This window comes from Ascidiella aspersa, chromosome 8, assembly GCF_963924565.1.
Source record: "Ascidiella aspersa chromosome 8, kaAscAspe10.2, whole genome shotgun sequence".
Taxonomy (NCBI): domain Eukaryota; kingdom Metazoa; phylum Chordata; class Ascidiacea; order Phlebobranchia; family Ascidiidae; genus Ascidiella; species Ascidiella aspersa.
This window is the reverse complement of record NC_139454.1, coordinates 12,582,782-12,606,805: the sequence shown is the minus strand read 5'-3', so window position 1 is coordinate 12,606,805 and position 24,024 is coordinate 12,582,782. Positions and strand designations below refer to the sequence as shown.

Genomic DNA, 24,024 nt, shown 5'->3' with positions numbered 1-24,024 from the left:
AAGCTGTCTCGACTATGTTACGCTTTCTTATGATGCTATCTTCTGTGCGAACTTCCGAGCGACATTCGGCTTTAAAAAGAGGAAGTATGACAAAACACAAAAGTAAATGGTCGTTAGCTGCTTGAGAGCTTTACTATTTTGATTTGTTTTTCTTGTTAGTTTTTTCGCTATTTATTTTATTAGAAGTGTAATTTGACTAAAAAAAAATAACCTAAAATGTAATATTCTATGGTACAACCACAACCATGTACAACCATAGAATACTAATTCTATGGTACAACTCATGCGGAGAAAAACAAAACGGTTGACTGATTTTGAAAACACCGCGGATAACGATTTGTTTTCGAAAACAGGATGTTTTACTTATAAGATTTTTATTTAAATACCTTCGAATTTGTAAATAGTTTTGATATTTAAAATATGGAGAGGATTGAAGAGGAACTGCTTGGCTCAACCAAGGTAAGGTTTAGGCATTAAACGTTGAGGGAAGCACTCAGCTTCATTGTGTAATATACGGTGTCGGCTTTTTCCCGGATTTTTTCACTCCCGGGAAATGGGATTGAAAAATGAAAATTCCCGGAAATCCCGACCAAAAAATGATACCTAATTACGTCATTATGATGTTTAAAATCATTTTATATTAGCTCCAAACATTTAATTAAGCTCATAATATTAGACAATACAGCTTAGCTCTTAAATACAGCTTTGAAAGCTTCTTAAGCTGTCGATAAAACATGCCAATCAGATGTAATATAGTCAATCCCGGTAGAAAATAAAATACATAATAACAGAAGTCCATCCTCTTTATCAAGTTCATCCGGTGCTGGTCTAGAATCCTCCAACATTTTTATTGTTAGTGCCAAAGTAAATGTGGTAGCATTTCTAGCATTTTTTTCACACAGTTTGAATGGCACATACAAAAGTAGCCACTCTGATGCAAATATTTACCCAACTAATCAGTAAATTCATAGGATTCATTGTTTAAGTTTAACATCTTTAGGGTCACTGTGGTTATCATTTAAAAATTATTTAGAAAATGATTAGTTTCCATTGCCAACCTAGTATGAGTGTGTGATTTTATAAAACAACTATATACATTTAATTATTTGCATATTTATTATCTTTAATAATTTTTGATTGATCTCGGACAATGTGTCACTATGCTTTTAGGGAAATACGAAGGGACAAGGAAGCCGTGGTGCAGGTACAACTTTTTTTAGTATTTTTTGTACATATTAAATAATTTTCTGTATAAGGTACAAAAACTGATGAGAACAAACATACTAAGCCAACCTTTATTTTATGTTTATGTTGTTAGTAAAGTGCTTAAATAAGTTCTCAAAAAAGGACAAAGATTTCACCAAGCAAAAATTCTTACGAAAAGACAAAATTCAGTAAAACACTTGTATTCTGAAAACATGTTGAAGGATTGTAATTTCATGATTTAAGTCTTTTTTAAGTAATATCACATTTCCCTACAGTTTGGCTTACATTAACAAATCCGTGTGACCCAATAGGAAGTATTATTTAGCTGCTGAACAGCATAAAAGAAACTATCGTTAGAAAATATTCTTGCAAATCACAACCTTAACTATGTGTTCATGTTTCATTGAATAAATGATATGGTACTGTGGATCCCCTTGAATTGAATTGCTTGTACTAACAAATTGAGCAAGCATTGGCGCATGGTTGTTTCTCGACTCGCTCCTCTCTGAGCCTGCATAGCTCAGCTTGTAGAGCGATGGTCCCGCCTTGACCGGAGGTCGTGAGTTCGAACCTCACTGCAGGCTAGATGTTTTTCTAGTAGCCTGGTTTTAATGCTTCTGATGTCTAACTGATTAACAATTCCATGCAAAGTGGTGGGATCCGAGTTAAAACAGACAAGAATTTGCGTATTACGCAAATAAATCAACACTCTATATTTAAAAAACGAAAGGCATTAAAAGCTGCAATGCCATAGTATTCGGTTTTGCACATGTGGGTTAGATGAAATCAATTTAAAGTAATAATTATCCTAACATGCTAAATTTGTGACAAAGTAAAAATGTGGCTAAAAAATCCATGTATAATTGGTCAAATTTGACATCTTTTGGCCCATCAATATATAGATGAAATATAGTTTATATTTGTCTGTTTCTCTTTTTAACTCGGGGTGTTTTATCAGGTGGACTACTTGGAAATGTATCTCTTCTTACCACTGGTGGTTCCTCAATGCAGCAACTTACTGCTGATGGTATTCAACTTTCTACATTGCAACAAACCAAATCAGGTTTTACTTTTTATATAGCTTTGTCATATTAAATCCACAATAAACTAAATGTTTTACGCAGAAGGGGCAACATTTTTGGTGACATCCATAAATACATAAGGGGCATGTGAAAGTACAACCTACAGATGTGCATGTCTGATTTTCTTACTCTGACACTGTTTATTGATAAGCTGTTTTTGAGCAAACTTATGTGCAAGCATGCAGCCTAAAACCAGTTTAAATATGCAGAATTGCGGTTATCGTGATTGCTTTTTCAGTCAATGTAGGAATACTTAAGCACTGCCAATTAAAGTAAAACTACAAATACACAACAATTCTATAATCAAAATTGGGTACTTTTTTAAATAATAACCAATCTATATGCCTAGCACTGCCTTTTTCCTCACTAAACAACATGCTTCACACTTCCGTAACTTTTTTCAGAATGGCACAACAAAATCAATTCCTGACAATTGTAGTGCGGAGTGTTTTTGCATAATCAGGATTTCAAAAATATATGAGTTTGAATATGTGTGGAAACAACACCCCCTTTCCCGGTTTTTGGTTTCCAAGAATAAAATTTAAAAAAGTGTTAATAAAATAATTTTCTTGCACAAATTTTTTTTCTGCACAAATTTATTCGTGTTTTTGTCTGATTCTTCAGTCGACATAGTCGTGAAGTAATCAGCATGGTGCTAGAAATACTAAAGCATCATCCAGAATTTTGCATAAATAAAAGGATATCTATTTTTTATAACAAATTTCTGTTGAAAGGGTTTGGCCAAGCATTTATACACATTTTCAATAAAGAAGTCATGAATACCCGCAAACCCTGTTTATTTGTAATGTTTGGAGGCCGTCCGCTTTCCTAGATTGAACGTCTTTAGTTAAATTATAAAAATTTGTTTCTAGAAATAGAAAAGAGTAAATACATTGGCACATCAACACCAGCACGCCCATTTCAAGTTGACAAAGTAATGTATGGTTTTGATTTATCTCCTGTTCAAAGCAATGAATTTAAAACAGTGGTAAGCTCAAAACTTTTTTGTTTTTGTTTCCTTACTCATCATATAAATCAAAATGTGGACAAATTGTTGTTGCAAGTTAATGAATTTGAAAAGTTTTAGTACAATATGATTGAAATGCAGGGCAATTCAGGTTCCATTGGAGCATCAGGTTTGTTGAATTCGACAGACCAAGGCAAACATTCTATCGAACAAGAAAAACAAGATGATGAGATGTTTTTGGATAGTAGTATCAGGCCTGCACCTAATTTTATGCAGGTACTATTTAGTTTTTTTGTGTTGAATTGTAGTATAATAGGGATGTTGTGCTGCTGTGAAGCAGTATTCCCTCTAATTTTTTACCCTGTGCACAGGTGCCCAAAATTTTGCGCACAAGCCGAAGATAAGTGAGCAAAGTGCCCAAAATGACCAAATTGGATACGCGGTAGACCTTTTTTTTGGTCTTCACTATTTTTAGTCTGTTAAACTGCGTTTTTATTAGCTCCTAATTTAATTATTTTTTTGCTTGCTTTGTCCATCGGACGGATGTTTTTGTTGAAATGAAGAGGAGCAATATGCGTGGGAGAGCACAAGAGGCGTCGCAATAATCTTAATAAATTTCTCCAAAACATGTCTCTTTATTTGGAGAACTGCGCTCGCTTGAGCCGTGATTTCGTTTGGACTTAGTCAAGCGTAGAGCAGTGTAACCGCCTAATGGTCAAGGTAATTACCACACGCAGTGCAGCGGTTTTATCAGTAAGCATTTTTAAGTTTTAAACATGTTATGCATTTTCTTAAGTGATAACTTTGATTTTTAAAAAATTTCGCCTTCGCGTCTTTTCTGTTTATATTGATAAATTTAACCTACTACTTTAGTTAACACAACACGCACCTTTGCTTTTTTGGGGTAAATTATAATTTGCATTGTACACTGTTTTACCAAAAGCGTAAAAAAATTATCTTCGGAAAGTCCTAACCTTTTAAGCCAGGGGTCGGCAACTTTTTTGAGAAAATGTGTTATTAAATTGTTAGAACAACACTGTGAATCAGACCGGCCTTGAATCTTTTTTGGCACTTAAAAAGTGTTTAATTACATTCGAGGAGGCAGTAAAGTGTTGGTGCAAAGCGCGTAAAATAGCGCTTGTTTGGTTTTCATTTGAGTCCACATGTCGTCATCCATACTACTAATGAAAAGTGTAATAAAATTTCTTTAAATAAACGCGATAACCTTAATAGTTTATCTAGTTGAGTGTTTATTAACCTTGAAGTAGAAGGCAAGCGAAGCGAGCGCTATTTTTTGGTATACTGGCATTTCTTTTTAAATTTTTAAGTTTTTATTACTTTGCCGAAAAAAAAATATATGCCCAATATTTGTTAATATGTTTTCCATTTGTCGACACACTTGCCAGCCTTCCACGGTGCAACGGTAACAAGGCGCTAATCGAGTTTAAAAGACAGCATCAAAACGTAACAAATCGGACGTACAAAGATCATTGTTCCGTATGTAGCTCGAATAAAACTAATTTGGGCACTTTTTGTTCCATGCGTAGCTTGGATAAAACTAATTTGGGCACTTTTTGTTCCGTGAGTATCTCGGATAAAACTAATTTGGGCACTTTTTGTTCTGTATGTAGCTCAGATAAAATTAATTTGGGCACTTTTTTGTTCCGTACGTAGCTCGAATAAAACTAATTTGGGCACTTTTTTGTTGTATGTAGCTCAAATAAAACTATTTTGGGCAATGTTTTGGTCGTATGTAGCTCAAATAAAACTATTTTGGGCACTTTTTGTTCCATACGTAGCTCGGATAAAACTAATTTGGGCACTTTTTGTTCCATACGTAGCTCGGATAAAACTAATTTGGGCACTTTTTGTTCTGTACGTACTCAAATAAAACTATTTTGGGCACTTTTTTGTTGTACGTAGCTAGAATAAACTAATTTGGGAACTTTTTTGTCCGTATGTAGCTCAAATAAAACTAATTTGGGCACTTTTTTGGTTGTATGTAGCTTAATTTGGGCACTTTTTTAGACGTATGTAGCTCGGATAAAACTAATTTGGCACTTTTTGTTCCGTATGTAGCTTGAATAAAACTGATTTGGGCAGTTTTTGTTCTGTATGTAGCTCAGATAAAACTAATTTGGGCACTTTTTTGAAACTTTCGTTTAGTAAGAATGGGGTACATAAGGTATTATAATATGTACTAATCTTTGCAAAATAGTGATAATCTGGGCTTTAAGAGACGACTGGAGGTTGAATTGAAGTAAAAAAACAACTTTTAATTTTTTTTTTTGCTTGCGCACTTCCGTGAAGAAAAGTGCGCAAGTGCCCCAAATTAAAAAAAAATGCGCTTATCTGGAACACTGCTGTAAAGTTAAGTACGTTCAAATCTTATGCAATGTCTTGCTTTATTTTGAAAAAATACTATAACCTTAACCTTTGGGACATTCCACAGTTGATATTAAAATTAAATTTGTGCTCATTTGTTGGGCACATGTCTATAAGAACTCGATTTTTTTAAATATAGTTAAATTTTTTTTAAAGGCACCCTTGGTTGCATCACCTCATCAATCGAGAAGTGGCATCACACCTGAAAAAATCAGAAATAACGAAACAGATACCATGATGCAGCAAGTCTATGCCATCACTCAAGCTAAAGTATTTTTTTTTTATTTACTTTAAAGCTATCTTATATTAAGCAAACTCTGGTGTTTATTCCACAGAATGTCATGCCTAAAAAAACTAGTGGCAAGAAAAAAAAGACACCCAATTTAGCCCTTGGAATTCAGTCACCATCTTTTGGAAAAGTTTCTCCACGAAAATCTTCGAAAAGATACTCACATGTTAAAGGGTCTGGGTATGGTTCCACATCACCTGTTAAACAAACAACAACAAAATCAATGGTTTCCAACAGGGATCCACCTGGTAAACAACTTTATTTGAAAAATATTCTGTTTACTGAAAATTTATTTGTAAAATATCTTGTTTACTGAAACGTTATTTACTTCAGGAAAGTGCCACTAGGCCAGGTAATTTTTTTTGTCACACCAAGTTTAAGGTTACATCTGTTTCATGCAAAGCCAGTGTTTTGTCAGGCAAATATGTGCTGATAGTGCAACAAGCCAAATTTTCCAATATGGTCTTCAACTCTTCAGCATGTGTTTTTTAGGTGACCTTACACAACTTGTCACAATTAGTTTTTCAGAGTGTTTTGTTTTCAGAAGTTATGGCTGAGTTTAAATTTTAGCACAAATCTTGTATTGGCCTCAGCTATCCACACTTTAAGCAAAAAAATTCATAAACATGAATATAAATTTTCAGCTATTTATGTATATTATCATCTTATTGTTGTGCGTTTTTGCTGAACAATAAAAACTACAAGACATACTCTTTAAAACAAACCATAAAATGTTGTGGCAGGCCAGTTAAAAATGCAATAGGATGTTATATAACAAGTAAGCAAAACAACCTGTTCTGTTGGGAGTTGTGCGCAAATCTACAACTAAAGTTGATTTGAAGGCTTGTCGCATTCGCAAATGTAGAGAAAAATTATAGAATTGTAACTTGTATTTGATTTAATTTTTCTGTTGTATTAAAAAACAAGCAGCTCTTTATTGAAATATCTAAAAAATAAAAAAACGACATTTTATTTAAAGAATATTCTTTATTTTCGTAAAATTTGGAATGTAGCATAAATTGACTCTTTAGTATCAAAACTAAAGTGAAATTAATAATATTTAAAAGTAACCCTGGTAAGTAACGCTATTTATAACAGCCCACTAACACAAAATAAAATGTATCAGGGAGATCTGCCTGCAATTAAAGTAAAAGTAAAAATTTTCGGAGGGGGCGCAAGTTTCATTAAATTGTGTTAAGGGGACACAGCTTATATAGTTTAAGAACCTTCGCTATAAAACAATAATATATATTGCATTTTACTTTCCCTCTCTAAGTTTGGTAACTTGTGATTCATCATGTTGATGTCATAAGACAGTGTGGTCTAACTGCAGGCCCGAGCTCCGCTTTTTTGGTTTGTGAACTGATAGTCAGCTTTGCTGCAATCTAGTAATATCACTTCAATTTTTGTTATTGTAATTAACAAACAAACTTTGTAAATGATCTTTTGTCATTTCATAACTACCGTAGCTGAACAAAGAATTACATTTCATGAAGTTAGTATATATGCCATAGACCAGCGGTTATTAACCTGGTGATCTTTTCAAACAAGATAACGTACTGTTTTAATCAATGTTTAGAGCACGAGCAATTTGTTGTGTGGCCAATGCAAAAAGCCTCCCTGAATTTACAGTTTAGCGCCAATTCAACCAATAAACTAAAAAATTGTTCGCGCTTCGCATGACCAACAACACGCTTTACTATTTTCAAATTGTCTAAGTGATATTTAATTGAAAATTCCGAATTGCTTTTTATAGTGGGGCAAAAGGCATTGGAAAATTACCAAAGGAAGTGCGGCTGTAAAAAGGCTAAAAACCACTGCCATAGGCTATGTATAATTTGTCAGTAATAAGCCTAAGAATCGCTATTTAAAAACATTGGCCCGCAAGATAAAAAAAATATATATATATATTGTTTTTGAAAAGTTGGCCCACGCTGTCATAAGACATGATTGTATTAATTCAATGTGTGAAATTGACAATTGATCTTTATATAATGTTTACAGTAAACAGATGCCTTGACAAGTGATTTATTTTTTAGTTAACAACATACACTCAGGAACTCGAAAGAGATCTGTATTTACTGACAATTATGACATTGCTGCAACTGACAGCTACTCACCATATGTACATCAAATAAACAGGTTTAAATGTTCATGCTTATGTTAAAAGTAGCTTATTTATAACTCAAGTGTTATATATTTTGCTGAATACAATCTGCATTGAACAACTGTAAAAGTTCCTTTATCTCCTGGCCAAGCTGATTGTGCTATTTATTTTTTTGTTTATAGCTAAAGATGTGTAGGTGTTGTAAGGATAGAAACACATTTCGTTTTTCATAAGGGTGCTCACAATTTTCCGCCATATAAAGCTTCACAAAAGCCCAATGAAAAAATGAGTTAAAAAAAGTAATAAAAGAGTTAAGAAGTCTTACTAGTCATGGGAAATACTTGACCAGCTGCCATTATATGTTGCAAATAGGCTCACAATTGCCTGCATTAAAGAAATATAGGGATTTATAAAGATTGGGATTGTTTTAAGAGTTCTGAGCACTCCAGATTTATATTAGGCGAGCTCAAACACCAGATTTATATTAGGGAAGCATTAAGCACCTTAAACTCGGTGTCCATAGTTATATAGTTACTGCAGTTAAGGTTCAACTTATTTGTCACAAGTCAACCTGTTGTTTTTCAGCAACATGATATAAATTAATGCGATTTTGCTTTATATTAGTCAAATAACAATATTAATAGTTTGGCGTCATGGTATAAATCAGGGTTCGGCAACCTTTTTTCAATCTCGGGCCAAAACCAAACTCAGAAAGATCTCTGCGAGCCCACAAAATGATAACTAAGAATTGTGTTATTAACATGTTAGAACAACTGTGAATCCAGCCAGGCCTCAGGTCTTTTTTTGTACTTAAAAACGGGTTTAATTACGTTTAAGGAGGCAGTAAAGTGTTGGTACAAAAAAGGCGTTTATTTGGTTTAAATTCGAGTTCACACGTCGTTATCCATACTACTAATGACAAGTGTAATAAAACTACTTTGAGGGAACGTGTAATATTTAAAGTTAATCTAGCTCAGTGTTTGTTAACCTTTTTAAGTGAAGACACCCCAGGCGACCGGAGCAAGCGCGATTTTTTTGAGGTATACTAGCATTTCTTTTAAATTTCTTGTAAGTTTTTATGACATTGCAGAAAAGGGGGGCCGTAGGTTGACGACCCCTGGTTTAAATCTATAAAAAATGTAAATGTAGTGATTTGTTTTGTAGGGATACAAATATGGGTACTAACTTCAGCGAATCCCTTCTTAAAAATAGCCTTGCCACCGCGGATCATGAGATTGAGAAGGTTGATGCTGGACAGAGACAAACCTTCAACGTTCCTCAAAAAAATACAAATGGTATTTGAAGAAATCTTGAAACTTTTTGCTTTAGGTGTTTTGCATTTGTATTATTTAGTATTTTTTTGTGATACAAGGCATGACATGACTCACTTTTCTACCTAAATTAAAGGTGTATAATTTAATTTTATTACAGCTTTTATTAAATTGAGGTTTAAATTTTGTGAATTTTAAAGCTTTTGTTTTAAACTTGATGGCAGATTTTTTTTTATATGTTAATATTAACCGTACCATTGTTTTTTTGCCATTTTATTCATTTTAAACATAGGAAACACAAGTCAAACGAATGATATTACCATCACAGACAATTTGAAAGCAGATGATACAGAAGCTCAGGTAAATCCTGTATTTAACTCATAAAAATACATTTTATCTCTTTTATTTGTCTGGTGTTCTTTACAAAAAAGTGCAATGTTGTTAAAATTTAACAGATAAAACTTGAGTTATTTGAAGTTCAACTTAATACTCTGCCGGATGAATGCAATATGCTAAAAGAGAATAATGCTCAGATAAATCAAGAGAAGTAAGTTTTAAGTTTATTATGTTCTGTAATTTATGACCATTTATTTATATAAAGTTGCGTGCAATTAAAAAATAAAAACATTAAAAAGGTTCAAGGCTTCACATGACTTCTTGTTTAATAGACTTTATTGTAATCATATATTTAAAAAAAATATATATAAGGATAATTTGAAAACAAAATTATATTATCAAAAGTTAAATGAAAGTTTTTTTTGTTGTTGAAGAAATGGTGAACAAGACTTATAATGTAGAGCACCATGTTTTTATTTGTAGGTTTCTTCTCTCTGCCAAACTAAATAAGATGGCAGCCTCTTATGCGGAAAAGCCAAAAATTCACCATAAAAAAGACTCCAAAGGTTTTTCATGTTTTTAAATATGTTTATTTGTATTGTCCTTCAAGTTGCAAAGCTTAGTTGTGCTTTGACCCTGTCCCGTTATCTGTTTATGGAAAGATATTAAGAGAAGCCCACAAATGCTGGATTGAGAATTTAAACATACAGGCACATGCCAGTCAAGCCGTGACACTTACCAACCCGACTGACAAGTGCCTAAAGAAAAAAAAAATGGTTGTTACCTGTTGCTATTAGTACAACTAATGGTCTTAATTTCTTATCTGTGACAACATATGTTTATCTTTAACGAATGAAGCCAAATAAAGTGAATTGTACATGGTAAAAATATACATTCAATAGACCGGCAAACAATCTAACCAGGTTATCTAATGCTTTAAAAATGCATGAGAATATAAGGTAATTAGGTTTTGATAAAAACAATTAGATAACGTTTAATTTCTAAATATAACGAAAATCATGAAAAAGCACCACAGAGTGCATTCAAACTACAATATTAGGTTTAACTGTTGTAACAATTGGATTTTGGACTGTAGTGATGGCCTTTATTTTTTACGATTCTCTTGAATCAACGTTCATTGTATTTTCCCCCCAAAAGATGTAATATCATTTTAAATACACAGAACCTTATGGAAGATCCAAGAGTGCAAAGTTTTCAAACCACATATATATTTAGTAAATTTTTCGTGGAAGTCTTTTATTAAGAAAACGTCTAAACATATTCTTGCCTTCGAAATACAATTCTTTGAAAGCCCACAATTAAAATTATATTGATGTAAAATGCTCAGTGGACCCATTACAACTGTTGTGTAATGGTGTTGATTTTTCAATTATGTGATCTGTTTTAGGGATGCCAAAAGTCATTGAATTAATTTTGGCAATAATAAGTATTTGAAAAAACAATGTTTTTCTAAACTTATTTAAATAGTATTTAATTTTTTCTGTGCAGCTTAAATTATTCGAACAAACCTGGGCAAAAGATGGCCAAAAAGCCATGTCTGGCCCATCAAACAATCTAATCTGGTTGTAGCTTATTTTCTATTAGAGTTTTTATCCGTTTTTTGACAACACATCTGCATAGGTTTTTTTAAGAAAATATTCAATACGAAAGCCAGAAAGGCACAAAATTAAAATGAAGCAGGACTTTTTGTTTCTTTGCACATAACATGTATGTACTGTACTATTACCAGTGATAGATGCAGACGTTTCCTCAAACTGTATATTTTGCATATTTTTTAATAAATATTAATTGTTTTTACACTTTGCGCAAATCTCATCTGTCTTGCTAGTGCGTTGTACACTGATTTGATGCATCTTTCAGACAAAAATCATTAGGTAAACATTTTTTCTGCTTTTAGTATTAGTATTTTTCCGTTTTTAGTTTTAGTATGTTTGTAAGGAAATCTATTCAGCCCAAATGCGCTATACATACTATGGCATATTGCACCCCATAAACATGAATTCCAAAAAGTGTAAGTTCTGTTAAATTTGATTGTAACTGCCATTTAATCAAGAAATGTGAAATCCTCTTTTTTACAAGCTTTGCCAAATTTAACCTGATGAAGCCAATTTTGCTTCTTTCTACGTGCATACATCTTTACACATGTGCTGCTTGACAAAAGCTGATGCTTTAACATTCATTGTTTTTTTGCTGTCATTTTTATTTCTTTTGCTGTCATTTATTTTTATTTCCTGTGTCATAGCTCCTCATCCTGACTGGATTTAAATTTGTTGCGTAAAATACCCCACAAATTATTGTTTGCGAATGTCAACTTGAGAAGTTCTATTTTATCTAGTAATGTACACATATTTGGTTGCACCAAAGTGCCCAGTGTGTAAAGTGTTAATCTAAAGTCAAAGTTTTTTGAGTTATTTTTTGCAAAACCTTGGTGCCTTCTCTTGATGCGGGTTCAGTTGGTCACGAATCCACCTAGAATAGCATGCCTCTGAAGGGTACTTGTTTTCTGGTGTTGGCGTCTCCTCTAAAAAATCATGTTTCCTAAAAACGATTCTAGATTCAACCCTAACTTTTCTTAGCTTTGTCAAACCAATTTTTTTTTAATTTTGTTTGTAGTTACGTCTCTTCTTTATAATATAGTCCTCAATGACTAATTCAACAGAGTGACACTTCAAGTTTATATTTGTATCTTATTATTTGTTAGATATTAAAGGTGAAAATGATGATGATGAAACAGAGGAGTTAAGGAGATTAAAAAAGGATTTGCTGGAGCAAGAGCATTTGATACAAGGTTATCAACAGGTACATAGTTTAAATTGTTATTTTTATCCGACAGTCTTAAAATGTCACCAATTACAAAACCTGAAATCGATTAAGTACTTCACTTGACAGTTTCTCTAAATTGTTCTTACTTAATATATTGCTAGGAAAATGAAAGAGTTTACAAAAGCTTGGTCAAAGCGAAACAGGAAAGCCAGGAAAATGAATTATCAATGTATGAAGAAAATCTTAAGCTCAAGAGAGAACTAGCATCACTCAAAGAAGAACTTGTCATCAAAGATGGTGTTATTAAAGATAAGGTGAGTTCTGATTGTTTGTATAAAAACGCTGCCTGCTTTTAATTTTTGTTAAAATCTATAAGAAATTGTTGACTGCTTCGAAGCCAAGACTGAATATATGTGATAAAAACATCTTTAAGCTGTTTTTTATAGTCTAATTTTTTCACTCTGCGTTGTGCCAAAGAATCCCTATAGAAATCTCGAAAAAGGGTTAACTAAATAATTCGGGAATATTGTTCATTTGTTGTTGTTGATAATTGTTGTGTTAAATTTTATATTACAACAATGATAGCTATTTCCAAAAGTCACATATGCCGGTTTGCATTAGTTAGTATTATTATAAGAGATCGACCGATATCGATTTTGTTTACCGATACATGATTTTTTGCTTTCCCTAACGATACCCACAAATCTATTAAGTATAAGGCACACCTTCCTATTCAAGTAAAAAACCCTTACACTACTTGATTAACCGTGATACTGAACACAACCAGGCTCTATACCACTTTAAATCAGACTCAGGTTGATAGTAGAGATGTGAACCTTTTTTATTTAAGTATTGTAGTCAATTAAAGGCGAATTATAATAAAGGAAGCACAAATTTACTGCATGAGTAAAATCATTAGTAAAATCAGAATTCCGAAATTTTTAGAGTTTTGACATTTATTATTAGCTTTTGTATCTTCATTCTGCTGCTGCGAGTGTACGTTTGATTTAACGTGTTCCGTAAAGCGAAAAAAATGTACCGCCTTGTGTAACAAAAGGACTTCTTTGGAAAGGGCCGTTTTTTATGAAAAGTAAATACCAAATTTTTAATAGAAAAACATAGAAAATATGTTTTTTTAAAGAAATCTTAAAAAAAACTGTTTACAGCAAAATATCAGTGAAAATTTTGGCCGATATTATCGAATTTTTGTATTATGCATTTATAACAGTACGTTTATATTCAGAACCTTCTAATTTTACAAAGCAATTCAACATATGTTCAAAAAATCAACCGTTCTCTACAAACAGACGAGGTAACATAATTTTGTTTTAGATATGCCCATTAAATCCTAATTACCATGTATTGTACCTTACTTACATTTATGAATTGGTGCCAATTTGCACATTTTCTGTTAAAATGACAATTTTTTTAATATTAGAATTATATTAGAATTATACATATTATCAAAATTGCCCCAGGATTTTTCTCGTCTGCAAAAACGTGTCTCGTTTGAGTGTGCAGAGCACCAAAAGAAGATTTCTGGTAAGTTCTTTTAATATTTTACTTATATTCCAACTTCTTTTACCTATTTAATTACTATTTTCTAGTTGCACACTCTACTTGATCAAACATCCTGTTACTAAAATAACATTTTATAATCATAACCACTATATTTTTAGAACTAAACGATAAGGTTTCACAATGTAAGCTTTACCACTCAACGTTCGAACTTGACCATGAAAGGTTGGTTAAATCTGAAAATGAGTTGATCACCCTGAGATCGCAAGTCGCAAAAATGAAGAAGCAGCTTCTGGCTAAGAATGAGGCCAGGAAAGAATCACAGCTTGTCCAGGATTTGCGAAGACAGGTAAATGGTGCTTTTACAACATATTCTTATATATTGTAAAGTAAAACAGTGTACTACCATACAGAAAACCAAATTGCTTTTTGATTTATTTGTATAAAGAATGTTTTACGGTTTATGGTGACATGTTTATTTTTTAATGTAATACTTCTGTAATTAAGTTGTATTTATCATATTTCAGATTAAAGAAATGGAATTAATAGTAACGAAGCAACAGCATTCTGATCATGTTACTAATCTTATTCACGGGGAAGAACAATCAGGATTTTGGGAAGAGCGAGCAAAGAAGTTACAAGCACAGTTATCTGAACAAAAGCAACACTCAGATCAAGGAATCAAGTCTCTCCAGCAACTTTATACCAAGTATGTCTCTCTGTAAATGACCATGTCACCAACCCCACATTTAAGCCATTAAAAAACAACTTAGTTTTCAGCTTAGATTTCTAGTTTTCAGATAGAATTTAACAACAAAAAACGTTACACGAAGGGCTAAAAAACTTAAATGTTATATTAAAACATTATACATATTAACCTGACCTGACAGATTGTGTTTTTTATGTCAATAGAATGAGGTTGGAGTACGAAGGGCGAGTTGATGAACTCGCAAAACAACTTGAAATTGTTAAACTGAGCACACAGAATCACAAACCCAAGCAAACTGCTGACGCAAATGCAGAAACGAAAATTATACAGCTGCAGCTGGAGAACGAAAACCTTCAGAGCAGGGTTTGTATCGGCCGTTGTTATTACCAACTTCTCGGCATTAATTAGTAGCCACGTTGTGTACTTCCAAAATCAAAATTTCTAGTGCATCATAGGGATTTTGAGCGGCCCGCAGACAGTTTCCGGCCTTAATTGATATTGTGGCCCGCGGCCACATTTTGCCACATTTCGCTACTAAAATCATTATACTTCTGATGCTTTTAGTAGCGAAATATTGCTATGTTATAACATCAAATTCCAAACAAAGTGATTTTCAGTTTACTAAATTCTGCAGTTAGTTTATTCTTCAAGTCGGAAAGTAATCAGTATGTTTAATGTGCAATGAAAGTGTGGCCGTGTTTAAAGGGTACAACATTAGCCGCCATTATGTGACAAAACATGCAAGATTTGGCAGTACGTAATCCGGCCCGCCAAGTACTGCATTTTCCCATATCTGGCCCGCCAACCGGAGAAGTTGCCCGCCCCTGGTTTAAAGTTTGGTATTTTTTTTAATTTTCCTGTAACAATTTTTTTTAAAGTTGTTCAAATTCCATGTTAGTAAAACATCCTGTTTTTATTGTATACCAACTTAGATATCTCAGTTTTGGGGCAAGAAGGTTATACACCTCTAAAATATTTAGTTCAAAACCGTTTCAAAGAATGGCACATATATAACAACGTCACAGGGAAAATATGAATATCATTCTAATGATATTGTCCATGTCCATGTTTTTTTTTTATATATTCCAATTTACAAGACTACATAAATTTAAACTGTAAAGAGTAATGCTTTTTTATACTTTTGTTTAACTTATCATCTAATCCCTTAACAGTTTACCATCTTCATACGAGAATTGCTTTAACGTAACGAAGGGGTGTATTCATTTTTTTAGTCTTTATTTTGCAATATAGGTGGAAAACCTCAGCGAAAGCCTGGCGAGTGAAAGGCGATCGTTTCAAACAAAGTTATCAGCTTACAAGAAAAAGATAAAGAGTAAGAGCGTAATATTTACACTAAAATGCATTAAACGCTTATTTAAATGCGAACTATGCAACTATTGCAGGTGTGCTATGTTCACGCTAGGCTCCAATAAATCGTACTATAGCACAGTGGTTCTCAACCGCCGGTCCGCGACAAACTTTTGCTGTTCCGTCAAAAACTTTTCTTCATTTGTACACTCGCTTTTCTTCATTTGTACACAAGTAAAACGCTTAAATACAATTTTATTTTTTTCACGTTCTTGCGAATTTTATTTCCTGTTTTGAAATGTGGCCGCCTAAAAAGAGAAAAAATGGTACATCTAGGCAGGCATTTTGACATTATGCATTTATTTTTAGGTAATTTTTTAAAAATGCTTTTTAATGCCCTTAATGCTCCCTGATCCGGTATTGCAAAGGGTGCAATTTTCAGAACTTTGGCCGGAAACACACAATAGGACCTACAATGCAACAATTTCTAAAGCACAATAGTTTACTCTAAAATACGATGGTATTAGGACCAACGACATATTAAAGTCAAATGCGCAGTAATGTCCACAGCAGAATAAGATTTAAAATCGTTTATAAACAACCTAAATCTGTCGGAACAAGTCCTAAAAGGACAAAATAACACCCGAAACTGTGGGTAGAGGTTATGGGACAATTGGCGGCCATAGGTCTGTCATCGGATGTTTTGGTGAAAACGTTTCGTCGCTTTAGTTTAAACGGCAGTTATGGCGCCGTAGGGCGCCGCTGTTTTGGGATTGGGCTGTTTGCCACTAGTTGGGGTTAGTGGTGCGTGGGGTTAAAAATTAATTTAGGGGTGAAATTATTAGAGAAATGAGTGAATTTAGGGATGGTGTTTAAGTTTAAGTTTGAGGTTAGGTAAAAGGTTTTAGATGCTATACTCAGGCTATCGGTGTTTCGTGTAGGACTTATTACTATTTAGACGTTTTGACGAATATTGGGTCCTATTTTGGTCTTATGGCTGGAATCCCTTCGGCTGTCCTAAGATACTTTAGGAAGACCGTAAAAACGCAAAGTCAAGACTCAAAAGATAAAATAATGTAATACGTCAAACTTCCGGCGCCTTTGGCGAAGTTAATCATAAACCCCTCCTTTTTCTCTGGGCAGCCTAGAGTATTTGCTTAGCTCGGTTGATGTGCCAAAAGTAAAAAAAAGGTTGCGGAGCTCTTCTATAGCACATATCGGGAAACGTTAGGTTGTTCACTGTTAAACCGCAAACGTCGCAGAAAGAAAGGTTTTTGGTGCTTATTTCGTTTCTTACAAATCTTTTGTATTTGGCAAAGTCAGTGCGTTCATAGAACCTCAAATCTGTCAACACGCCTTCACAACAAATTACCTTTTTACTGTTAGTTATCTTTTTAGAAATTATATAAAATATTTGCTGTTTAAGGATATAATCAAAATTTTCTTGTGAATAAAGAATCTGCCTGAATCCGAATTGTGAAAAACAAACGATTCTGGGTGCACATAAAATATAAAAAACAACTATATACAAAACTCATTAAATCGAAAATTAGTTTGTTTGGATGTTAAAAGTATACTTCCATCTTGTGAGCACCATCCCTTAATTTGATCGTTATCTGTTTTTTTATACTTCGAATAACCAGAAATGCTGTAGTTTTGAAGGCTGTTAAATATTTCTTTTTTATTATTTACGATAAATGATTTATTAATATTGTACATCAGAAATAAAATGTTAGTAGTTTGAATCAGTAAAATGTGCATCTGCCGTCCATGTGTGCTTTATAAGATTGCGCTATAAAGTCAATATAATAGACAATACTAGCCAACCTTCATTTATTTATTTCGCTTTTTAACAAGCCGCAATCAATTAAAGTTTAAGAAACATTAATCTGACATGAAATTATTCTTTATGTACTAAAAATTAAATCTTCTTTTGTACTTTGAATCATTTCCAGCCGCCGATACGAAGACTTACCATCCAGGCTACTTTGCGACTTTGCCGAAGTCAGAATTAAGAGAAATAACCAACAACAATGTTGAAACGACCAAAGCAGTCCCAGCGATTGGAAATAAACACGAGGTACTTGTGTTTATCGCTTTGTATGCTGCTGTACCTCCAATTTCAGACCGGGTGGCATGCTAAAAAGTTTAACAGGTTGTCTACACAATATTGTTAGCGACATAAGCAAACAGCCTATCGCCACCTGAAGGATTACCAATTGATTAACGAGCATGGTCAAGACAAGTGGTATTAAACTCTTTTCAAACGACCTAACATCAAATATATATAGCTGAAATCTTGCAACCAAAGTATTAATATATAATATATTATTAAATTACTTTAATGCACGGGTATGAGACAGTTTTCGATGACGAAAACAGTTTTAATATGCTTTGCTTGTGTGGCACCTCCCCTACATTTATACCCCACACCTTTTAAAATCGAATATAGTGCATGCTATGACGCAACAAATAGGGTAGCCGCAGTTGCCCATATTTAATTGCAGTTTGACACATAAATGTGTGCCGCGTGCCTTGTTCTTGCCCACTAACTGCCCCGGGATTATTGTAATTATTTATTGTGTGACGTCAAAATTACGTCAAATCCCTCTAAATTCTTAGTGTAATTGAAACCTATTTACTGGAGTAACTTTTTGAGTTAAAAATGCTAGATATGTCAATCGTTACTTTTACAAGTTGTCTCGAAAAAAAGCCGTTTGTGTTTATGTTTACAATTATCTGTTTACTGTGTAACATTTTCTATTTTGGTGATATTTATTACACCAAAACTTAAGTTAGCGTTAAAAAATTACCTCTAGTTGTTGAGCTACTTCTTTTTGATAATTTTTCATCTCAAGGCATAGAAATCGCAGCATCGGATTTCAAATCATGGCTTAAATTTCTATTTAAATTTAAATTATTTAAGTACCAATATTACTATTCGCATCGGGTATAAGCTTCGATCTGATTATATCGGACATACCTATTAGGGGTAATATATCCTAGGTCTTTTGTAGGTTAACAAAAGTTAAGATGCATTTGAAGGTGTTTAATCTAACAACTGATAACCGGTGCTTGTCTGCAAATATCATTGAATACTGTAATATATCTAGGTCGAGTTGACCAAGGAAGTTGGAAAATGGCGACATCTTTATGAACAGGAAAAGTCCGACTTCGAATGTTTCAAAACTGAGCAAAACAAACAACTTTCAAGTATCAATTCTTCTCACCAAGAAACCGTTCAACAACTAGAGTACGTGCAGTACGCACAGTATAATGAAATGTATTGAAAAATTCCCTTTATTTCTTTCAATGTGCGTCGAGTGTAAAGTCCCCAGAGTAGTGAAAATAGCTAACCTTAACTCATTTTTACCATTGATATATTTTTGGGGTATATAAAATTTGCACAGCTTTTATCATTTCTGGTCAACTGGTCCAATAAAGCAGAGGTACTGAACTTGTTGTTGATTGTAACCGACGACTAACCGTTTTTTTCAAAAATTGTCATTGACCAATTCGGTAATTAAGTCAGAAGAACATACGTCATGCAACTGAAATTTTTTTCTTCTTAACCCATATTTGCCATTGATTTGTTGTGAGGATATTTTTCTCCCAAAATGTAATAGAAATTTTCACTTTGCTGAACACATTTTGTAAGTATAATTAAGTATCAACTTAACTGTTAGTCCATTAGCATGCTATGTCCGAACTGAAGTCGAACGAATGCATTTTAGTCGTTTATGATTTTTAAGCTTAAATTTATTGTAAAAATAACAGTGCGACAATTCATTATTCGGCTTTCACTATGTATATCTAAAAATATGATTGGGTTACAATGCTTTCTAATTCTGACAGATTACTAGTGTTTTTTTAAACATCGCAACTAACTATCAGTTTCAATTCCTTTTATGAATATCACCCGTGTTAGGAATCTATAGAACACTGTAGAACGCTTCTGAATGGTCATCTTCTCTCATTAAATGCGATGTGTGAAGCGACATATTGTATATATTCGAAAATATGTTAGAAGCAAAAACCTTTTTAGATTTACTTTGAAGAAAATGCAAGTTCAGATGGAGGAAAATCATTCAGTATTGGAAACAACGAGGGCCGAACAATTGTCTTTGCAGTCGCGTGAAAAAGCACTGCAGTTTCAGGTTTGTTGCAAATTTTTGCACGTACTGGCAAGGCGTAATCTCTCAGTTGTTTATAGCAATGTTTTTTTCAAGCTTTTGCGTCTGCATAGTCCGCCGTGTATGGTCGTTAAAGCTAACGGCCTATCAACATGGTATAACTACTGGCTTTTTCACAAATATGCGATGCTTTTGTTTCGCTTAAAGCCATACAAATGATTTAACTGTAACGCAATCTCTGCAAAATTTGGTAAATCTATTACAGTATTTTTTAGCCTTTTTTACGTTTGGTAAACCCCCCTGAACAAGAACACAGGATATATAAACCGGATACCTTCGGAAAGGTTATTACCGAAATCAGTTGGCCTAATCAGGATTGTAATGCAAGTAAAGGCTTAAAAAACAACTAGGCTGTGGTGGGGTTCGAACTCGTGACCTCGGCCGTACCGGACCATCGCTCTACCAACTGAGTTACACAGGCTCAGAATAAAGTAGTTTTAGAGAAACGACCATGGTACTATTGCCTGCCGAATTCTGTCCGTACATACAACTTCATATTAGGGGATTAACAGCGCGGATGAAGCATCTGAGCCATTCAGCCCTGTCGAAGTAGTACTGCTCAACGATTACCGCATACTTATAATTATATACCGGGTACCTTTCGGAAAGGGTATAACCAAAATGTGTCGATCCAGTCAGGATGTAGTCGGGAGTAGTCTAATAAGGAGTAGGACCAAGGCATGAAAAGTATGCCATAGTCGTTGGTCAGTAGTATTTCAGCAGGGCTGATCTTTTTCAACAAAAGTTTATGACGGAAAAGGTACCAGAAACTTTGTAAAAAAAGTTTTCGGATAAATATATCTTTTGTAAGATGTCATAATTACGTTGTACATATTCGTTATTGGCTTTAAAATTTGAAATGATTTTAAACGCTGAAAATTGTCTTAAAGTAAAGCATACGCTGATTGTACTGAATTTTTTTTTTTTAAATCGAAAGAATTTTTTTTTTAATCGAAACGTTAAAATGTATTGGTGGCGCCATTGGGACGTCTTATGCATGCTTGTTTGTATGTTTGGCGTCAATTTGATTTAACGTATGAACTTAAATGTGGCCACTTATTGAGGCTAAATTCCACAATCTCAAACATTAAATTAGCAACTTGGTGATATATATGCATGACGTCGCTATGACCTCAAAGGTTTAAATTATTAAATTAAAATAAAAAAGTTAAATAGGCAGTGTAAGGCAACCAATCAGACTTGACAAAAGGCTCACATTTTATATGAGCCATAGAGGCCTGAAATCAGTTTTATAAAAAATATATAATTTGTTAAAAAAAGTTGGTTAGGTGAAATCTATTATACCAGCAAATGATAATTTCACCACTAACGCAAATCTTGAAGAAAAAGTGTAAAAGTACTAATTAATATGAAATTTTAGCCATAAATTTAGACCAAACTTTATAATACCCCCCATGCTAGGACAAAACAAAAAGGGCGGTGAGCATGAACATTTTTAGGCTTGGTGTCATAAAATTATATTATAACAAGATACTTAAGACAAGTAACTTGGATCTGATTTACGTAAGCCTGGGGTTCTTAAACTTGGGTACTTGTGCCCTTATATTTGCACATAAGTTCAACCGGAAACAGCAGGTTATTTACCTGGTTAATTGACTTTTTTGTCACCTGCAGTATATATTTTTTAATATGAAACTAATCTCAATTGTCTATTGACATTTTATTATTTGTAGCACATAACAATTATGAATTAGTTATTTTGACGTCGTAAACACGACAGTTTTCAGGAAACATTTTTTAGAAGTTTTTCGCAATTTTCTTGTCTTGAACCAAAACAAAACCTTGTGTTGCAATTTGTGTTTACTGGATTTCCACTGCCCCAAACGAAACGAACTGCGAAAAAGAAAGCGAAGATTTGCTAATGCACAATGTAAATGTTCTCAGTTTCCATCATGTTATTTAACAGTACTAAGAAAGTACTATGATCACCACATTTTTACAATATTTTTGTGAACAGAACAAATTTTCGGTGCAAAGTTATTATTATTTTTTTTTTATTTTAATCCTCAATCTACGCTTTAAATATGTTGGAATACTAAAACTAATGAAGTACTAAATAACAGCTCTGTTTTACATTAATGTTTCCTTATAAATCCTTCTTTGTTGACTCAAACAAACACACGTATTAAAATGTATTCGTCATATGTGGGTTTTAAACGTTAGCCACCTTTTTCGCATCCTAATCACAAATGGATCAAAACCATAAACTAAATTAGCTTACCATTATTTAAATATTTTTTATTATAAGATATAGCAAGTTTGTTTGGTGTCTCTCCACGTTAAAATGATCGTGAAATATTTTCTGTATACTTGCTTTTCCATTAAAACTATTTTGCGATTAATCTCCCAATGTTGGTGAATTGTAACCACCAGTTGTCCAACCTCGTGTCACGCTTAACGCAACCTATTCTTTGTTCCTCAACTTACAAACGCTTCTATTCAACCATATTGGGTTTCCACTTAACAAACCTTGGGAAACTTTTTTTGCGCTGATAAAGTAGGTAGGGTGTCAAGGCGTGTACAGTTTCACTGATTCTTTATGTTATTAAACTTATGCTCGCCTAACACCGCTTTTCGAATGTTCGGACTGGACTCTTCAACTTTAAACTGTAGCAATCTACACTATTAAGGTTCGCCGTCTAGGATTTAGCTCTTGCCTTCTAGAACCGACCTTTCCAAGCAAAAGCTCGTAACATTTGTATAGCAACAAATATGTTCAGCATATGTATTGTCATTGCTTGTTACGCTCTACACTACAGTGTGACCGACTTTACACCACGTACGGACTATACGTACTTTTAACTAAACATCACTTAACATAAACGTTAAATTGGAATTGTGCACCTGCACTACTTTAAAGAATCTTAATTTGATTTTATTTAGATAAAATGTTTGCTGGACGAGCTTCACGAGACTCGAAGCGGCTCCCCTAATGCCCTTATAAGGAAGTTGGCAACTCTTCAAAGCCAGGTGAGCTCGCTGGACTTGCGGCAACGAGCAAGAGAAGACAAGCTAAATAGCGCTCTCAATAAAAACGCCGACGCGTGTCTTCGCGATGAAATAAGAAACCTCAAGTCACTGGTAAGATTAACAAACAAACAGTCAAAGGTGCCCCTTCTATGCCTCCAAACTTTTTCCGCAGCAGCTATGTATGTATGTACGAATGAAGATTCATTCGAATTAAGATATACTGACGATGCCTTAGTTGGCGAAATATATATATATCTTTTTAAGATCTGGTTAATGTGTCTGACCTGAATTGCTAGCTTTGCTAGATTATTTTGCTGTTACTGATCAGGAATTAAGGTCGACATTTATCTTGCAAGGGTCAAGGTGATTTCTATTATTCACATATTCAGTGCAACACTAGTTCTATATACTGTTTATTTTTGGATCAAAATAAATGTGGTTTGAAGATAATCTAACGAATGTGTTTGCGCCTTAGGCGATTGATTTGTATTGCGATAAAAAAGTTATTGTTCCCAATTCTGTTGTAAAAACACTCGGATTTGTCTCAAGTGGCTACTTTAGTGGGTACAAGCAACTCGAGGAATCGAAGAGTACCTAAAAGCAGCTTTAGTGATCGATAAACCTTTTTATGCCCTTTTCATCGTTTACCGCGGATAATATATTGTTTCAGGTTGGTGAGAAAAACCTCCTTTTAACAAAGTTTCGAGTCGAGCTCGATGCAATCCTTGTTGTTCTGGAGTCCCTGCAATCATCACCTCAAACAGTGTCAGTCACGTGAAATTTTAGCGCATTTACTTACTTACAATAAAAGTTTTATTTTTTTTTAATTGTCGTTAGCCTGTAGGCTGTCTGATGCTGAAGTGTTGTATCTGATTATA

The 24,024-nt window shown here is 33.6% G+C and overlaps 1 protein-coding gene across 1 annotated transcript; it reads left to right on the top strand.

Annotated features, from left to right (window-relative positions):
* The first annotated feature begins 324 nt into the window (after window positions 1-324).
* LOC146136189 (centrosomal protein of 162 kDa-like) lies at window positions 325-23,969 on the top strand. The gene is made up of 25 exons (XM_083395405.1): window positions 325-459; window positions 1,171-1,204; window positions 2,165-2,269; window positions 3,161-3,276; window positions 3,397-3,531; window positions 5,797-5,910; window positions 5,976-6,177; window positions 7,969-8,071; window positions 9,201-9,331; window positions 9,600-9,667; window positions 9,763-9,854; window positions 10,127-10,209; window positions 12,366-12,463; window positions 12,589-12,741; window positions 13,671-13,739; window positions 13,906-13,969; window positions 14,107-14,294; window positions 14,473-14,654; window positions 14,858-15,017; window positions 15,906-15,987; window positions 17,918-18,042; window positions 19,076-19,215; window positions 20,008-20,119; window positions 23,060-23,257; window positions 23,817-23,969. Exons 1-25 carry the CDS (start codon window positions 421-423, stop codon window positions 23,922-23,924), a joined length of 2,901 nt encoding a protein of 966 aa, XP_083251531.1. The 5' UTR covers window positions 325-420; the 3' UTR covers window positions 23,925-23,969.
* Window positions 23,970-24,024: the final 55 nt, after the last annotated feature.

What these genes read in the sequence shown, in the direction of transcription:
- LOC146136189 (XM_083395405.1), top strand. Translation starts at nt 421, where the DNA reads ATGGAGAGGATTGAAGAGGAACTGCTTGGCTCAACCAAG. An exon ending in ATGGTGTTATTAAAGATAAG is followed by an intron (nt 12,742 to 13,670) that starts GTGAGTTCTGAT and finishes GTTTATATTCAG; the next exon opens with AACCTTCTAATTTTACAAAG. An exon ending in GAAACCGTTCAACAACTAGA is followed by an intron (nt 19,216 to 20,007) that starts GTACGTGCAGTA and finishes AAACCTTTTTAG; the next exon opens with ATTTACTTTGAAGAAAATGC.